General features: G+C 43.4%; 1 protein-coding gene across 6 annotated transcripts in view; it reads right to left on the bottom strand.

Annotated features, from left to right (window-relative positions):
- Positions 1–16,471, bottom strand: part of FRMD4B (FERM domain containing 4B) — a 142,923-nt gene that overhangs the window by 46,344 nt on the left and 80,108 nt on the right. For all 6 annotated transcript variants that reach the window (XM_083600558.1, XM_083600555.1, XM_083600554.1 and 3 more), the window contains 4 exons: positions 15,539–15,622; positions 13,040–13,105; positions 12,121–12,178; positions 10,262–10,348 (listed from right to left, as the gene is read on the bottom strand). In XM_083600558.1, the coding sequence (XP_083456684.1) occupies positions 10,262–10,348; positions 12,121–12,178; positions 13,040–13,105; positions 15,539–15,622 (295 nt within the window). The remainder of the gene's footprint in view (positions 1–10,261; positions 10,349–12,120; positions 12,179–13,039; positions 13,106–15,538; positions 15,623–16,471) is intronic.

Raw genomic sequence — 16,471 nt, forward strand, 5'->3', positions numbered from 1 at the left:
TTAGAGTTTTGAAAGGGTCAAAACTAGGGTAATAGCAATATCTGAAAAAGAGTGGGTTCGCCTCCCCCAAAAAAGAATAATTCTTCAAGTTCAACCCTCCTACTAATACCATGAAAAATTGAACCGGTGCTTCCTTTCAATTGAATACAAAGGAGTTAAATAGCAGTGACTCCTCCTCACTGGTGCCACCACTTTCCCACTTGTTTTCTTACCCAAGTTTTACTTGGTAGCAATGGGGCGGTTTCACAGCTTCCGCAGTCCCTAAATACTGCTGCAGTGGAAAGAAATAAAACAAACAGGACATTCTTCATGGTTCCTTGAAGCCATTGCAGCACACTGCGGCAGGCTTCGGGGCAGGCCAAACTACAAGACCTTGCTGCCACCAAGGGAGCTTGGAACTTGAGGGAGTTAGTCCTCAGGGGCACACCACACTCCCAAGTAATGCCTTTAGGAGTGTGGTGCAGCCCAAAATTTGGAATGGGCTTCCTTTATTGCTCAACTCCATTCACTGCAGGTCTGGTGGTCCAAAGTGTGGTACACAGCCTTAGCAGAGATAAGAGGCTGCTGTGGGATGTGAAATTGGACAATGCTTTCATAAACACTTGGGGTCCCTTCGTAACATTTACAATGGGACAAGGCGAGTCAGTGGTACCTCTGAGTAATCAGAGATTTACTACCACTACCGCTTTATTTACTAGTACTTTTGGTTTTTGTGTGATTAATAAGTCAGTCAATAGACTAAATGCGATGACGCTACCCCTTCAGTAAACTCCCTATATGTAGGAATAGCATGCACCAAGTTGAAGTTTTTCTTTTTATTCCTTATTGATTTAATACTTTGCCTATGTGTTTGTTAAATAAATAAAAAATTCAATGAAAATTACAAATCAAATAAAAAAAAAACCCCTTTATTTTCAATTTACTCAGAAAATAAATGGTTTTAATCAGGTCTGTTCTGCACTGAGCCAGACTCAAAAACCCGTAAGAACTCTGCTAAAACTTAATTCCTACAAAAACAACTTGGGGTGGAATACCTGCATTGCCCAAGGCTCTGTGTTGAACTCTCCTCCCCCCCCCAAAAAAATATGCTGTGGATGTTGGTTATATATAGGAGAACGAGACTGCATCAATTACCAGCTTTTGCCTGGAACATCAGATGCTGTCCAAGAATATAATCCCCTGCATTCTCTAGACCCTTGTAATTCTCAGCACTATAAGGAGAGTGAAAACCTGAAACACTTTTCATTCCACTGAAAAGAACTTCTAAGTGATAGTTTAGAAAGGTTTAGTGTGATCCTCAGTCACTGTTGGCTGCATCCTTTCTCCTGGCCAACATCTGATTCGAGGTGTGGGGTGACAATTTTTCTTTTCAGTAGGGAGTTAAAAACACTCACCCACAAAATGTAAGCAGTGACATGTGCACATGATGACAGTGTGTTAAAAGGCTGTATACCAAGCCTTTCTTCTGAACCCAGGACCGGTTACTGATCTTGGATGAATAGTCAACGGCATACATGCTGACTCGTGTAGGTATAGGATTTTACCCTCACTGATTAGGAAAATGACATTTTTAAAGGTATGAAAAATTTATACTTATGTTCAACCTGCTGGCAGGCCCTGACGGGGGTTGTAGTTCAACAGCGTCTGCGACACACCTGGTTGGCCAAGCCTGCTCCACAGCATGGCAGGGGGAAATAGCATCGCAGGGCTAACCTCAGGTGACTTTCCTGCCCTTAGCAGAGAGCTGCACTATGCGTTGCTCTTGCCACCTGCCAAAAGAGCAGTTGATGGTGGCTTAGCATCATGGAAGCAGGGGGAGAAGGGGGTGAAAGTGGTAGAACGGGTAGGATTTACAAAATAAAATGCCTCATTTTTCTTTTAAGAAAAGTAGAGAGCTGTTGGTTCCTCGCCACCGCTGCCGCCCTACCCCAACTCGGCTTTATCTGGGAGAGGATTATTTTCAGGTTGCACATTGAAACTAAAGGATGCTTGCGGTTATCTCTGACAGCAGCTTCAAAGAATGTGGAATTGGCTAATGGCCACAGGGGTGAGGCAGGGAGATCGTGTGGTTAGTTTTACCCGGCTGGAACAGTGCCAGAGAAAGAGGTTAGCACTCCTTAATCTTGCTAGAGGCACCTGTATCTTAAAAATCTCAGGCGCTTTCCAGCCTTGAACACATCAATGGGAACGGTGTGCAGTCAGCATTTCCTTGTAAAATGCAGGAAGAGAGAGCAAGTTTCGGCATATTGAAAAAACTCTGCATCTCACAAGATGTAAATCCGTGTATATCATGGTTAAGCTATAAACTATAGAGCAGATCATAAAACTTTGGAACAGCTGACGACGGAAAACAAAGGAATGTTTATGTGAGTGTACACAATGAAAAATGTTTGTGTTCTGAATCTGATGGTTTTAATACAGAGCAACTCTCCCTTCTCATACAGAATGGAAACCATTATTATTATTATTATTATTATTATTATTATTATTATTATTAGTTTATTAATTCATTCAATTTATATACCACCCTTTATCAAAAGATCCCAGGGGGGTGTAAAACATTAAGAACACATTACGGATCACCAGTAATAATTAAAAAATAAAATAAAAAGCATAACAACAGACAGCATAATAACAAAATAATCGTAATAATAGCTCCCTCCCCCAGCTTTAACAGGCCATAGATTATTTAATAGTAGAAGGCATGGGTAAAGAGGAATGCTTTTGCCTGGCACCTAAAGACATGTAATGATGGCACCAGGCAAGCCAATGAAAAGGCCTGTTCTCTTACTGCCACCTTCTGAAACTCTGTGGAAGGAGGAACATAGAGAACGGCCTCATAAGACAAGCACAGAGTCCAGGTCGGTTTTTATGGGGAAAGGTGGTCCTTAAGGTATTGAGGTCCTGATCAGTGTAATGGCAGCTTAAAATTAAATGAATGAATAAAAAGTGCATTATTCAGTATTCACAGATTTTACCTATACATTGTATATATCTCGTTGTTTGAAATCAACCCTTTTTATATACACTGAACTGCTTGCATAAGAGATGAACTGGTATTTCTGGCCTGTATCAGAGAGAGCTGATATAATAATCAATTTTTTATCATCTATGTCACAACAATTACTGGTACTGTTTGGTGTAAGTACATACCCTTTGCAAGCTTGTAGGGTAAGAGTGGAGTGGCTTTGCTGAGTGTTCAATCACATACATACCCAAACCCACCCCCCTTATGTTGAATGTACCCTTAGTGGCATAGACTCGAATGTATCTGGTTTTCTTTTCTTATTTTGTGACGTATAAATATTTATAATGTGGGTTTACATGTGCACCCATCTCACATACTTTAGCATTAATCAAGATGTTGTTGTAACGGAAGATTTAATCTGCACAAAAACTTAGCCAATACCCCAAAGGAAAGCTCACGTGAAGCAAAACCTGCCCTCTACCCTTGTCATCCATGCAGGCAGCGACAAGCAAGTGAATGTACAGGAGATAAGATTACTTTCACCACCAGCATTCCATTCCTAAGAAACTATTTTACGTTTACCATGAGCTTTCTGTATGCATTATACAAATATCCCCCACCTCAGAATTGTTTCACTGAGAGATACTCACATTAAGCGAAATGAAATACATAGAGAAAATTCACTCATTTTGTAAATCACATTGAAATGGGTGGCTTAGGTGGTGATTAAGAAATTTACTGTAATAGTAATAATAAATTTGGCACACTAGTTGAATCTAGCTAGGCAAAATGTGCCCAGCTTGATTCTGAGAGGGGGAAATAAAATTGAACACACACACACACACACACACACACACAGAGGTCAAACATTTGATGAAGGGCTTTTAATTCTCAGCATAAACATTTAAGAAAACTATAATACAAGACCTCCCATGTAGACAATTCTTTTTGATGAAAAACATTTAAGACACCTGCAAATCTAGCCTTATAGAGAAAAACAGGCATGGTTATTGCAAGGACTGTACCTCAGAGGGCAGATCACATACATTGCCTGCAGAAGGTCCCATGTTCATTAAAAGGATTGCTGTTAATTGTATGTGTTAGTTGCTATATATATATAGAGAGAGAGAGAGAGAATGCCTCAAAGCAGCTTAAAAAGAAGGCAAAACACAAGACAAAATAAAAGACAAATCAAAAACAAGTATAGTATGCAGATGGTGAGAAAGATTTCTGCCTGAAGCTCTGGAGAAACACAGCCTGTCCCACTAGATAATACTGGGCTAGATAGACCAGTGACTCGACCTCATACAAGGTGACTTCCTGTGTTCCTAATCACATGTGCAGTGCCCCTATGTCTTATAAACAACCAAGGTATTCTGCCCTGGCAAGTAACATTATATTGCTCCATAATCCCTATGATTAGAAGGGCAGGGCTTCCAGGTCAGAGGGTGAAGTTTACAGGTGTAATCAAGTCCAGGCACTTCTCCTTTAAGAAATTACCTGAAGTCTATGGTTGGCTTGCAGAAGGAGGTGCTGCAAAAATGTTTGCTTTTGGGTAAAGGAGCTGAGTTGTCTTGTTAAAACCGATCAACGCCTTCAAGCAGTATAGCTCAGATAGATGTCAGTATGTACCGTATTTTTCGCTCTATAACACGCACTTTTTTGCTCCTAGAAAGTAAGGGGAAATGCCTGTGCGTGTTATGGAGCGAATGCACTGGACTGGAGCCCTGGCTGCCGTCAGTCAAGCAAAGCGTCTGTCCCGCTTTGCGCGGCTCTCGCTTTGCTTGCTTTAAAGCAACCTACGGAGGAGCCGGGGAGGAGGGAGTGAAGGAGAGCCATGGCAGCAAAGCGGGAAGCAGCTGCTTACACGGGAGGAGGGACAGACGGGAGCCATAGCGAGCCGGAAGGAGGCAGGCGGTTAAACGCCAGCAGGCGCTTTTAAAAGCGTTGCGTAGTCAGCAACAGCTGCTGCAGCCTCAGCTAGCAAAGGTCTCTCTCTAAACGGAGCAACGTTTGCTCTAAACGGAGCAATGAGGCTGCAGAGGGACGGCAGGGCACAGGAGGGGTTGGATTGGGAAGGGAAAAGATTAAGCAACCAGCAGCAAAAAAAAACCCAACCTCAAGCTCTGAGCCACGAACGCAGTGAAAACCAGGAAGTAAAAAAAAAAGGCTGGGGAAGGCAAGGGATAAGGGAGAGGGGAAAACTATGCAAATCCCCCCACCTCCTCAGCTGATCCGCTGGGGACGGGAGCTGGAGTGTGCTTTTTTACTTCTGCAGCTTGTTTTCAGGCAGGATAGATTTGAGCATTGTCTGGGTCCTAGTGCCCTTACCGCTTTTTTGTGCTCCATTCTATTGCTGCTGGTGGCTGCTTATCTCTCAAACTGAACCTGATACCAGTAGCCACGTGTACAAACAAAGTAGAAGGCTGCAAGCAGGAGCGCTTTTACACAGCTAATGGCGAATCCCCTGCAATCCAAGTCCTCCTCACTTGCTCAAATCTATTCTGCCTCAAAACAAGGAGCGGAAGGAAGAGGCGGCAAACTGTTAAATGGAAAAAAACCCCAGGCACAGGGCAAATACCTTATGTATACCTTTAAAGCAACAGTGCTCTTTCCCTCCCTCCTCCCCACTTAGCTCGCCGAAAAGCTCCTTCTCCACCCACCCCACGCGTGTTCCTTGTCCCTTGAGTGCTTTTCCTTCCCTCCCCACTTAAAACGTGGTTACAAAGCACGGATCCACATGGATCCTCAGGATTTTTGCACTGGGTCACCCCAAATTCACCATCAGATCACATAGCATGTCCATGGCTGCAGCCAGCACCAAAAAACACACACGCACCCACTGTTTCATGGGGCCGCAATGGCGCAAAAACATGGTTACAAAGCATGGATCCACATGGATTCTCAGGACTTTTGCATTGGGCTACCCCAAACTCACCGTCAGATCACGTGTCTGTGGCCACAGCATGAACCACAAAAATCATACATCCACTGTTTCGTTTAGAATATTTTTTTCTTGTTTTCCTCCTCTAAAAATTACGTGCGTGTTATGGTCAGGTGCGTGTTATAGAGCGAAAAATACGGTAATCTATATACAGAAAGCTGAAGTACCAGAGGGAATATTTCCTTGCCTAGCCCTCTTCTTGGTTGGCTCATTTCAACCTGGAGGAAGAGTTTGAAGCACTATCTTTCAGAACAAGTGGTCTACCATGTGTGGTGAAGTTGTAAAGCCCTGCTGCAAGGCTCTACCAGATGTCCCCCTGGCTGAGCTACACATGTAGAACCAACCCTGCTGGCAATGCACCTCTTTAGAATATTAGGCGTGGGGGGAATGTCATGTTTCCATGGCCTCATGTGTTTAAAAACAATGTACATACAAACACTACACATGCGCAAAGCCAGCATGTCAGGAAAAAGCATGTCAGGCTTCTAGGCATGCTCAATGTGCATGAGAGTAATAGCTTTGATGAGGTAAGGAGTTCAAACAAATGGTACTCCAAAGTCCATAAAGATTCTGCTATATTGCTCTGCTTTAAGGTAAGACAGCCAGTAGACTATGTTTGACTTGGTAATAACAGGCTTCTGCATATTTCTACTTAAAAAAAAGAAAAAACTGTTGGCAGAGCCAAGGCTAAGTGCCCTTTAACTTGCAAAGCAGTTACATCCCTGATCACAATGAGGCAGGGAGAGACAGAGAGATGTAAGCGTAGGCAAAAGAAATGGAACGGGATAGCAGATTTCGGGAGAGGTCATTCCTCACACACATAAAGCAGACTTGGCAAGCATAAGGTTCAAAGTTCACTCTTTGGCATCATCATGGAATGTAGCTAAAATCCTAAGCCTCTGGAGAGTGGCTGTCCATTGGACTAAACCAAGGATGGCGAATCTGTAGCCTTCCAGGCGTTGTTGGACTCCAGTTCCCATCAGTCCCAGCCAGAAATGATAAGAAGTGGGGTCAACAACATGCAGAGGGCAACAGGACTAGACGAAACTAGGCTATGTTTCCGAGAGTTTCCTAGAGACAGAATAAGGCTAAATTCCAGTTGCTGGAAGGCAACAGCATACTCTACTTCTGGGCTTTCCCAGAAGCATCTCACTGACCATTGTGAAGAAAAAGACACTTAACTGGATGTACCATCTGACTGACTGGCTATACTTTGATAACCAAACTGAGGTTATATGCATCACTTTTTCTGTGTGTGCAGAAAGAAACTATTTCGACACCTGATGCACCAATCACACCAGTCTCTGTACACCTCTATCTCACACCCTTGCTAAACATATGTATTTATTTCTCCTTGCAGCTACTCCTCGCTTAGTTGCCTTTGCTTACTTTTACAGTTTACCGCACATGGCAAACAAAGAACCACCCTCTTTGCAAAGAAACTGTTTGTACTATCATCTCTTCTTCCATGACTCCTTTTCGTAGGAGTCACTGTTTCCAGAAGCTGGCTGGCATCGAAACTTGCCACCCGCTTTCCCTTCCTTTTGTGGTCTATGCTGTGTAGCTACTGCAGGAGCTGCGTAAGTGTGTGTGTCGCTTTGGAAAATAAACTGCAGAATGTCTATTTTTATGTGTGGTGGTGCGCAGAAACACTTGCCATTTGCTGCATCACCATTCCCAGTAATTGGTATTAATTAAGCACAGATTAACAAGCACAGATTCCCCTAGAATTGTCTCAAATGGTGTGAAAGATTGACTGCTGTGACAACTAAGTGTTTAAGGCTGTAATCCTAAGCACAATTATTTGGGCTTAAGTCACACTAAACTAAAAAGAACTTATTTCTGAGGAAATATTAAGTATTAATAAGTACATTTAAAAACCTACCTTTCCTCTAAGGAACTGAAGCTGGTGTACATAGTTCTCTTCCCACGCCCCCAGGAAATAACTCTGACTTTCTTTAATGGCAAGTGGTATAAAAACACTGTCAGATACATTCCTTCATATTTAAAATAAACCCAGTGAGGTTAAGCTGAGTGACTACCCCATGGTCATCCAGTGAGTTTCACGAGTGGGTGGGTATTTGAAAATTCGTCTCCCCAGTCCTAGTCTGACACACTAACCATTATACCACACTAGCCTAGATGCACAATTCATGACTCCTAAGCAGTGCTATTTTTCTAGAAAAAGAGGTGCCAGAACTCTCCATGAACACCTCCCTTATAATGACAATGGCAACCACCTGAGAGGTGATGGAACTGAGTTCCTGTGAGTTCTGGCTGAAAAGCCCTGGTAGTAAGTAGTAACATACAAAGATGCTTTGCTTAAGAATGAGCAGTGTTATACCTAAATTGTCAACTTTCCTTTTACCCTGGAAGCCCAGGTTAAGCCCCAGGTTAAGACTAGCCAGGCGTCTTCCAAACCAGTGTTTTACCAAAGAGCAGGCAATTACAGGCAATTGTTCAGGAACAACAACCAAACAACAACAGCAGAGCAGCAGCAGCAACAACAACTCTTTTGGACACAAAAGCAAGATATGTTTTTTTAAAAAATGAAAACAAATTCACTGAATAATTTGATCACTGCATAGTCAAGCCATTGCTTGTTTATTCTAGATCAGGTATGGCTAACCTGTGGTCTTCCAGGAGTCACTGAACTACAACTCCCATCATCCCAGCCAACATGGCCAATGGTCAGGAATGATGGGAGTTAAGTCCAATGACATCTGGAGAGCCACAGGGTCAGCTACTCTTGTACCAAATGAATAACTGATGGTTGGATAAACAAAACAAAATTGAGGCATGCTGACTAATTGTTTCTGGATTATTTACCTGCATTGTTGTAGAACAGTTGGGGACATGGGAAAGAGTATTTTCTGTGGCAGACCTCTTGTCCAGTAAGATCTGCCTCTTTTACGGTATTAAATGAATTCCACATTGCGATACTTTTTCAAATATAGACGTCTGCTAAAAAATCTGGCTAGATGTACCACTCCTACACATACCTGACTTGTATTCTGAGACAGCAGCAAAATGTGCAGCTGGCAGAAAATGCATTTGAGGTGTTGACCCCTAAATGATCTAGGGAGCAGGAAGAAGAGCAGAATAGCTAGCTCTTGGCATCGATATGCAGATAAAGCACAGAGGTGTGGCTGCAAAGAAGCAAGGTGCGTTTTCCCTGCAGGATAGTCACGTGCATTAAAGCATCCCTGCTACACTCAGCAAGGGAAATTAGCTCTTCCAGAAGTTTATGATTTGCACGTGTTTATGATTTATGAGTTGGGACAGTTCCTATACACATCATATGCCCAGGGAGGAGGAAAGGGGCCTTTTAGGGATGGCAAGAGAAAGCAGTGGGGCAGGACCATGCCCTCTATTTTGGTAGGGTAAGAGGGTTAGGTTTATTTTGTTCTGATATGCTGCTTACGATGGATGACAAAAGGTTTTAGCCTACCCACCTATCCTCATGCCACACCACAGGTTCACCTGTGATGCCACTGGCCCCTCAGTGAGATGGACAAAGAATTTATTCTAATACGTTTTAGTACAGACCTAATCATGGCAAATGGACATGTCCTTTCCAAAAGGCCTGCTCCCCTACTTTTGATGGCAGACAGACACACAGAAAGTCAGTGGGCAAAGCTTTTCCCATTGGTTCTCTCCCTGGCAAGAAGAAGTGTCATGCATTACACAACTGCATGCCAGGGAAGGGTTAAAAATATGGAGGCAAAGGAAAGAAAGAAAGAAAGAAAGAAAGAAAGAAAGAAAGAAAGAAAGAAAGAGAAAGGGCAAGCCTAAATGAGTGGATGCACAAACTAGGCCATATATTTCTGTGAAGTTTGTATAAAATAGTTCCCACAAAGGTGGCAAGTCCATTCCCCCCCCTCTATTGGCCCATGACAGCTTCTTTAACAGCTGTGGGAGAAACAGAACAGGCACACATTTCCCCTACCACTGCAAAAAAGGCTGTATTGTGCCTCTCACACAGTGTTTATTTAAATATTTAAAGGCCCCAGTTTCATAAAAATACAACAAGTCGGTATACAACAGAAAACCCCCTGACATGACAATAAAATCAATAAAAGGGTCAATGAAAAATGGCAGATGAAAAGAAATTCACATTTCAAAAGGCCTGTTTCAATAACAGAGTAATCAGGGTGATTCCTGCCAAACTTCTGTTGGCAGGGAGTTCCACTGGGCAGCGCCTGCTGCACTAAAGGTTCAGTCCCTAATAAAAGCTAGATTACACTGGATTCAGTTCTTTCACTGAACAGAGGAACACTTTGCTAATCATCTTTTTTTAAAGTTGCACCCGCACCTATGTATTACAAAACACACAGAGAGAGACTTACCTTCCTAGGCTTGACTTTATCTTGTAAATCGTACTGGCCGATTCCTTTATAACTGATCCCGAGCCACCATGGGATCCCTTGTTTATCCTGAAGAACAGAAAGGACACAAGTGGCGAGACCTAAGTAGGAGTCAAGCGCTGCCGAGTTGATGCAGTAGCGTTTAAAAACTATTTTGTTCTGCAACAAGTATCTGCAGGTTAGGGAGACGAAAAGCAGCTCTTTGTTAGCACACCTGCAGCCAACTGAGCGGGGATTATTGTTTAAAGTGGTCTGCCATTCCTTTCCCAGCTGGAAGATAGATGCTGTGCAAACAGGCAGAAAGCAGTGAGGAAGCGAGAAGGCTGCATTCCTTGAAACAGTGGCTACAGGCGGGGCGCAAGCTGAGGAAAATCTGTGGGCGGTAAAACAACAACAATGGAAGGGGTTTGATGAGGGGTATGTCCAAAGTACTGCTGCCCTGGGACACTGCTGAGAGGAAAGAATGGGCTATGTACACATGCAGCACAATCCCTGGCACTTTACTCCAAAGTACATCTTGCTGCCTTTAGTAGATCACCCTGCATTTATTGCTTTGCATGAGCATATGATAACAGAGTAAGGAAGTAGACTGAAGCTTATCTTGTTACTGTGTGACTGCCTCCTCTTTGAGGGACCTGTGCAAGATTTCATGTTTCACAGGTCTCTCTTTCTCCGTTAAGGAGATAATAACATGAAGCATTATGCAGCCAACACACTGTTTCAGTAAACCTGACCACAAGCCTTTAATACAGGTTATTAGTATCATCCACCTATTGCAGACGAGGTTCAGAGGCTAAGAAACGGCAGCTAGCCTAAGGCCACCAAATGCATTCACAGCCAAAGTAAACTAGGGCTTTCTGGTTCACAGCTCAATGTCTCAGCCACTAACTTGCTAGTGTGAAGTCGGCATTGTTCAACAACTGTATTATGAACATATATTGGCAAGCTTGCATAGTTTAATCAGGAACGTATGGGATTATAAAATGTATACATTAGGTATGTGTGATCTTAAGTTATTACCAAATAATGCTGTATTTGTCTGTGTTTTTAATGTGACCCTGCCCTAAAATTGCTTACCATGAATTGCTTAAAATTGCACACATAAAAAAAATGCCACATCTTGTGTTTTTGTGTGTGGAAGATGACACAAGGTTCCTAGCATATGCCTCACAGTATGGTCTGAAAGCACATGAGGCCACCATCTTGCTGAAGTTTATGCAGGTCTGGGTCTAATCACTGCCAAGGGGAACAAACACCTGGGAACCACATGTATGTTGTTATATTAAAAACAATAGACTGAATTAAAGCAAGAGTGTTGAATTAAAGCTCCAGATGTTGATTCTGACTCCCATCAGCTTCTGCCAGCATGGCTAATGGCCAGACATGATAGGGGGCTTCAGTCCAACATATGGACAGCAGCATGTCAAGGAAGGTTGGTCTAGTCTCACTGGCAGTGGTTTTCCAGTGCCTCAAACTGAAATTTTCCCCACCACCAGGGACTGAACCTGGGACCTTCTGCCTGCCAAGTATGTGTTCCCTCCTGTTTTTTTCTAGGGGGGGGCACTGCTCTTTCAAAACTCCAACTCTGTGGGTGGGATTCAACTAAATTACTGTGTGCGCGCAACGAAGTCCACTCATGCAACAGGGCTCCCCCCTCCTCCCCCGCAAGCACCCCCTAAATATGCTCTGGAGGGTTGAAGAAACCCCTAGAACAGGTTTAGGGGGCAAGCAGGGGGGAGAAGGGGGGGAAGTCCCATTGTACAAGCAGACTTTGTACCACACTTAGCGCAATGCTGAATTCCGCCCCAAGGCACTTAGGTTCTCTTGCAGCAGTCACTAACCTTTACTCCGTAGTAATGGACTCCGTATGTAGGCAGAGCTTCAACCACTTTCATGTACCTGTGCAGACAGATTCATAAGTAAATGGGCCGGCTCTTCTGTGAAGTTCTCTCTAAGCACATATTCTCTGATTTTTTTTATTCCTCTTTAAGCTGCAGCAGAGGGTTCTCCCCATTGCCCCTTAATTTTTTTTAGAACAGATCAGTCAACAGCTATGTTTGAAGTATGTTTACAAATGCGTTCAAGCACAGCAACAAACTGCATGGGCAAAAAAATGTCAAAAGAGCTCAGCAGAATGGAATTAGCATGGTCTCCCGTTAAAAAACACCACCAAAAGTTGTGCTGTGCAATTTGGCACAGGTGCTCAGCCCCTGTTCTACTTGCCAGCTTAACAGCTGAACTCCATTAAAAACTTGGCTCCAATTATTGTGGCTGAGCTCTCTAACAATACAGGTCTGCACTATTTTCCAAGCTTAGTTCTAAGGTGTGTTTTATGTTCTTCTGAGTACACTTCCATGGTAAATGTAGCTGACCAGCCTATATGATAGACATTTGAATAGTCAAGTACACATAACCTCAGGGAGATATGACCAGAAAATGAGATCTGACCAAGCTAGTGCCTATTCATGGAATGTTCAGTTGTTTGCTTCAGCTGTTGGGTCAGTTCTTAAGTAGGCTCCTGGCTATGAAAGGCACTGTGGAGTCTTCAGGAGAAAAGACAGTGTGGAAGGGGAATTGGTCCAAAGATCTGCTGTCCATGCCTTTGCGACCTACAGGTGGGCAAGTCATTTTTCAGCATGTAATCGCTGACCATCAGTGCCTACCAGTGACTAACCGAGAACCATGTCAACCTATCAGACCACTGGTGAAGCCCCTTCTGCACTCCACCTCACCCCACAAATGTCCAAGTGAAACACTTACTGAACGATCGCTTGTCCTCTGGTCAGCCCCTTATTTTTTACATAATGTTCAATGACTCTGTCCTCACTGTGGAACAAGCAAAATGGTTAAGGAGGCAGCAGAAGTATTTTATGCCAAATAATAATGTTTGATGGCACTCAGAAAACCATTCCACACACAAACATACAACACTCCGCTAAGAAACTCTCCGGTGAGGTGCGCACTCTTGCACATTCAGGAACTGAGCTACACAGAATGGAACGATGTGTCTGTTCCTTGATATAGCAGGATGGGCTCTAATTTGTAATTAACCCTTCTATATTGTGCACACTATTGTAGAATGTCCCATTACTAAGACACAAGCATTGAACGAGTTGCAAGCACAGCAAAGCTGAAATTTAGCAAAAAGCAGGTGGAGTTATGTTAGGTTCCCTACCGCATCACTTATCACCATGATGAGAACTTGCAGACAAAAGTGTGCCTATGTCAGAAAACTGCCTATACCAATACATTATAATAGGGGGGAAATTACAGAAGAAGTTAAGTGGTTCCCTGCCAGATCAAGCCAAAGACCCATCTAGTCCAGGATCCTGTTCTTACAATTAGCGGCCTCTGGGAAGCCCATAAGCAAGAGATGAGTGTAATAGCACTCCCCAGCAACTGGTATTGAAGCATATCACCTCTGATAATGAAGGTAATATAATCATTGTGCAGCCATTCATAATGTAGCTGCTCAGTGAATTTGACTGCTGTTAAAGGCAGAAGAGTCCTGCTGAGTGGAGGAAGGAGTGCAGTAGCAGCTTTTAAGACGTTTGGGCTTGGATCCAGAGTTCCTGTAAGCTCAACTCTGATCACAGGATGCTCCTGCTAGAGGAAGAGGCAATTCCCCCTCCACCCCTGCCTGCCCCCATAATCCCTTGAAAAGCTACTCTAAAGGGTTGAGAGACCCTCTGGAAATAGTGTGGGAAGTGGCCTGCAGTGCTGCAGCAGGAAGAAGGACTGGATGAAAATCACCTTCTCACCTCTTCCTTTAGCAGGAGCTCTTCCTTTAGCAGCTCACAGGAACTCTGGATTCAAGCTAAAATGTATTCCAGTCTGCTACAGGCCTCTAATTTTTTCACCAGGACCTTTCATAGTTGCATAAAATGCAGGTATTTAACAGGGATAATCCTGGCTTACATGGGCCAGCAATGACTGGAATAGCTAGATCTGTTGAATTTCTGCAGGGCACTGATATTGTTAAGACACAGGAGCCCTGCTAGAGAAAAAGATAGCAATACTGTGGGGCCCACAAAGGCTGCTACCCTACATACACTGCTTAAAACTTACTGAGCTTGCAACACCTACCTGTGTGCATAACTGCAGCCCAAAAGGAATAAGCTGTTGTAAACGATCAATGACTTGCCCTCTCTGCTAACCACAGATTTCATAGTGCGGCTTGAGTTTATGAAGGTGAGGTATCAGCATGACAGCAATGGACTATGAAGCGGCAACAACAAAGATGGCCACGTAACTCTCATGGGAAGTAATAGTTACACTTTAGTCTGCACTAGGTAGACCTCATCTGGAATACTGGGCCCAGTTCTGGGTGCCACACTTTAAGAAGGATGAAGAGAGACTGGAACAGGTTCAGAGGAGGGCAACGAAGATGGTCAGAGTATGGAAAACCAAGTCCTATGAGGAAAGGTTGAAGGAATTGGGTATGTTTAGCCTAGAGAAGACTGAGCAGGGGACATAATAGCATTTTTTTTTAGTCCCAGGATTACAGCCCCGAGTTTACTTTGGAGAGAGATCATCTTATGAAAGTCAACTCCTTTTAAACATTCCTATGTTTTCCTTAAATATTTGAACTAATCTTTAAATCCTGGCCCTGGATTCAAATACACTTATCGACCTACAGAACTTGGACAGTGTCTGTATTAAATACATCTATACTATTTGTTCAACAGCTTTCCAAACAAATAGTAGCTGGGAGGAAATTTCGACAGCCTCATGAAAATATGTGTGTTATTTAGGGCGTCAGATAAAGTGTTTGATGGGCCAGGAGGACCTTGGATTAAACCCCTGCTCAGAGGTGGAAGTCCTTGGATGGCCTTGGGGGCAAGGCACAGCCAGACCTAATTTACTTTGCTGGCCTGTTGTGAGGATAATATGGGGAGCTGGAGGCAGGGGGAGAAGAGAAACTATGGCTTGGATCTAGAGACCCTGTGAGTGAAACAGGGGAGGTGATTTCTGCCCAGTTCCTCCTCCTCTCCTCCTCCCTGCAGCCTCCTTTGTCCATTGAAAATCTGTTTAGGAGGGCTGGAGAACCCTCCAGAACAAGGTGGTGCTGCGAAGCATGGGAAGTGAAACTTGTCAAAAATCTCCTCATCCTTACTTCATGGACCACAAGTATGGAAAGAGCCCTTCCTATTCATGGAAGAGACATTGTGACTCTCCGACCCTTCCAATTCTGCTTAGAGAAGAAGGGGAGGATAAAAGCATGAAAGGCAAGTGAAACAAAAAATAAATGTGTCTTACCAAAAGGCGAGCGATGGGTGTTCCTGTAGCGTCTTGGTAGGAAAGGCAGGCAAGTTCTTTAGATCTTTCCTTGCATTCTCATCACTTGGAAGTGCATGGGAAAACAAAAGAATGGAAGAGTGTTAACTATTTTGGAATCAGTAAGACTTGCCCAGTTGGTTCTAGGAAAAGGGGGCTGAGTTTTAGCCACTCGGAAGCGGGTTCATTCATAGTGTAGTCCAGCTGTCATAGCAACGTAACCCTATAGGCCTTCTTGCATGACAACTCTGAACAAAAGAAGTGGACTTGCATTACTTTTCTGATTAGGGACACAGTGCAACTGAGGAAATTTGGCTGCCGAAGAAAAAGAAGCGGTGATACTCATCAGCCACTGAATATTCTTTGCTGAAACGATACCTTCTGGTTCAACCAGTCGATAAAACAAACCCCCGCGTTCTCTAACATGGACACATCTCTTAAGATTCCTAAAGCAAATCTGATTCCTCTTTTTGTCTAAATAATAATAATCAGCTAAGGCATTCTCACTATTCTAGTTCTTAGAGAGGGGGGAGAAATAGGAGAGAGAAAGTTAAAAGGAAATTGTAATTTGGCCCCAAGATGTAGGGTTTGGGCAGATATCCATTTAATTATTTTAAGAAGACAAAAAGGCATGTGTGGTTGCTGGCAGAAATGAAAAGTGGGCAATACTTTCTGTTTATCTGCTTAATTAGGCCAACGAGTTTCTGCAGGATTTCTGCATGCTTTTAGCAGAGATCAGCAAGCACCAACATGACTTTTCTGTACCAGTAATTCATTGGGCTTCCTGAGTCACTAACACGTGCCTCGTTTTTCCCAATGGAATAAGCTGACGCATGACTTCTTATACAAGGTGCCTTGTTCTAAACTGAACTCACAGAATCTTTAAATAATTCAGCACAGGAGAAAAGTGTGACT

This window comes from Podarcis filfolensis, assembly GCF_964270895.1.
Source record: "Podarcis filfolensis genome assembly, chromosome: 2".
Lineage (NCBI taxonomy): Eukaryota > Metazoa > Chordata > Lepidosauria > Squamata > Lacertidae > Podarcis > Podarcis filfolensis.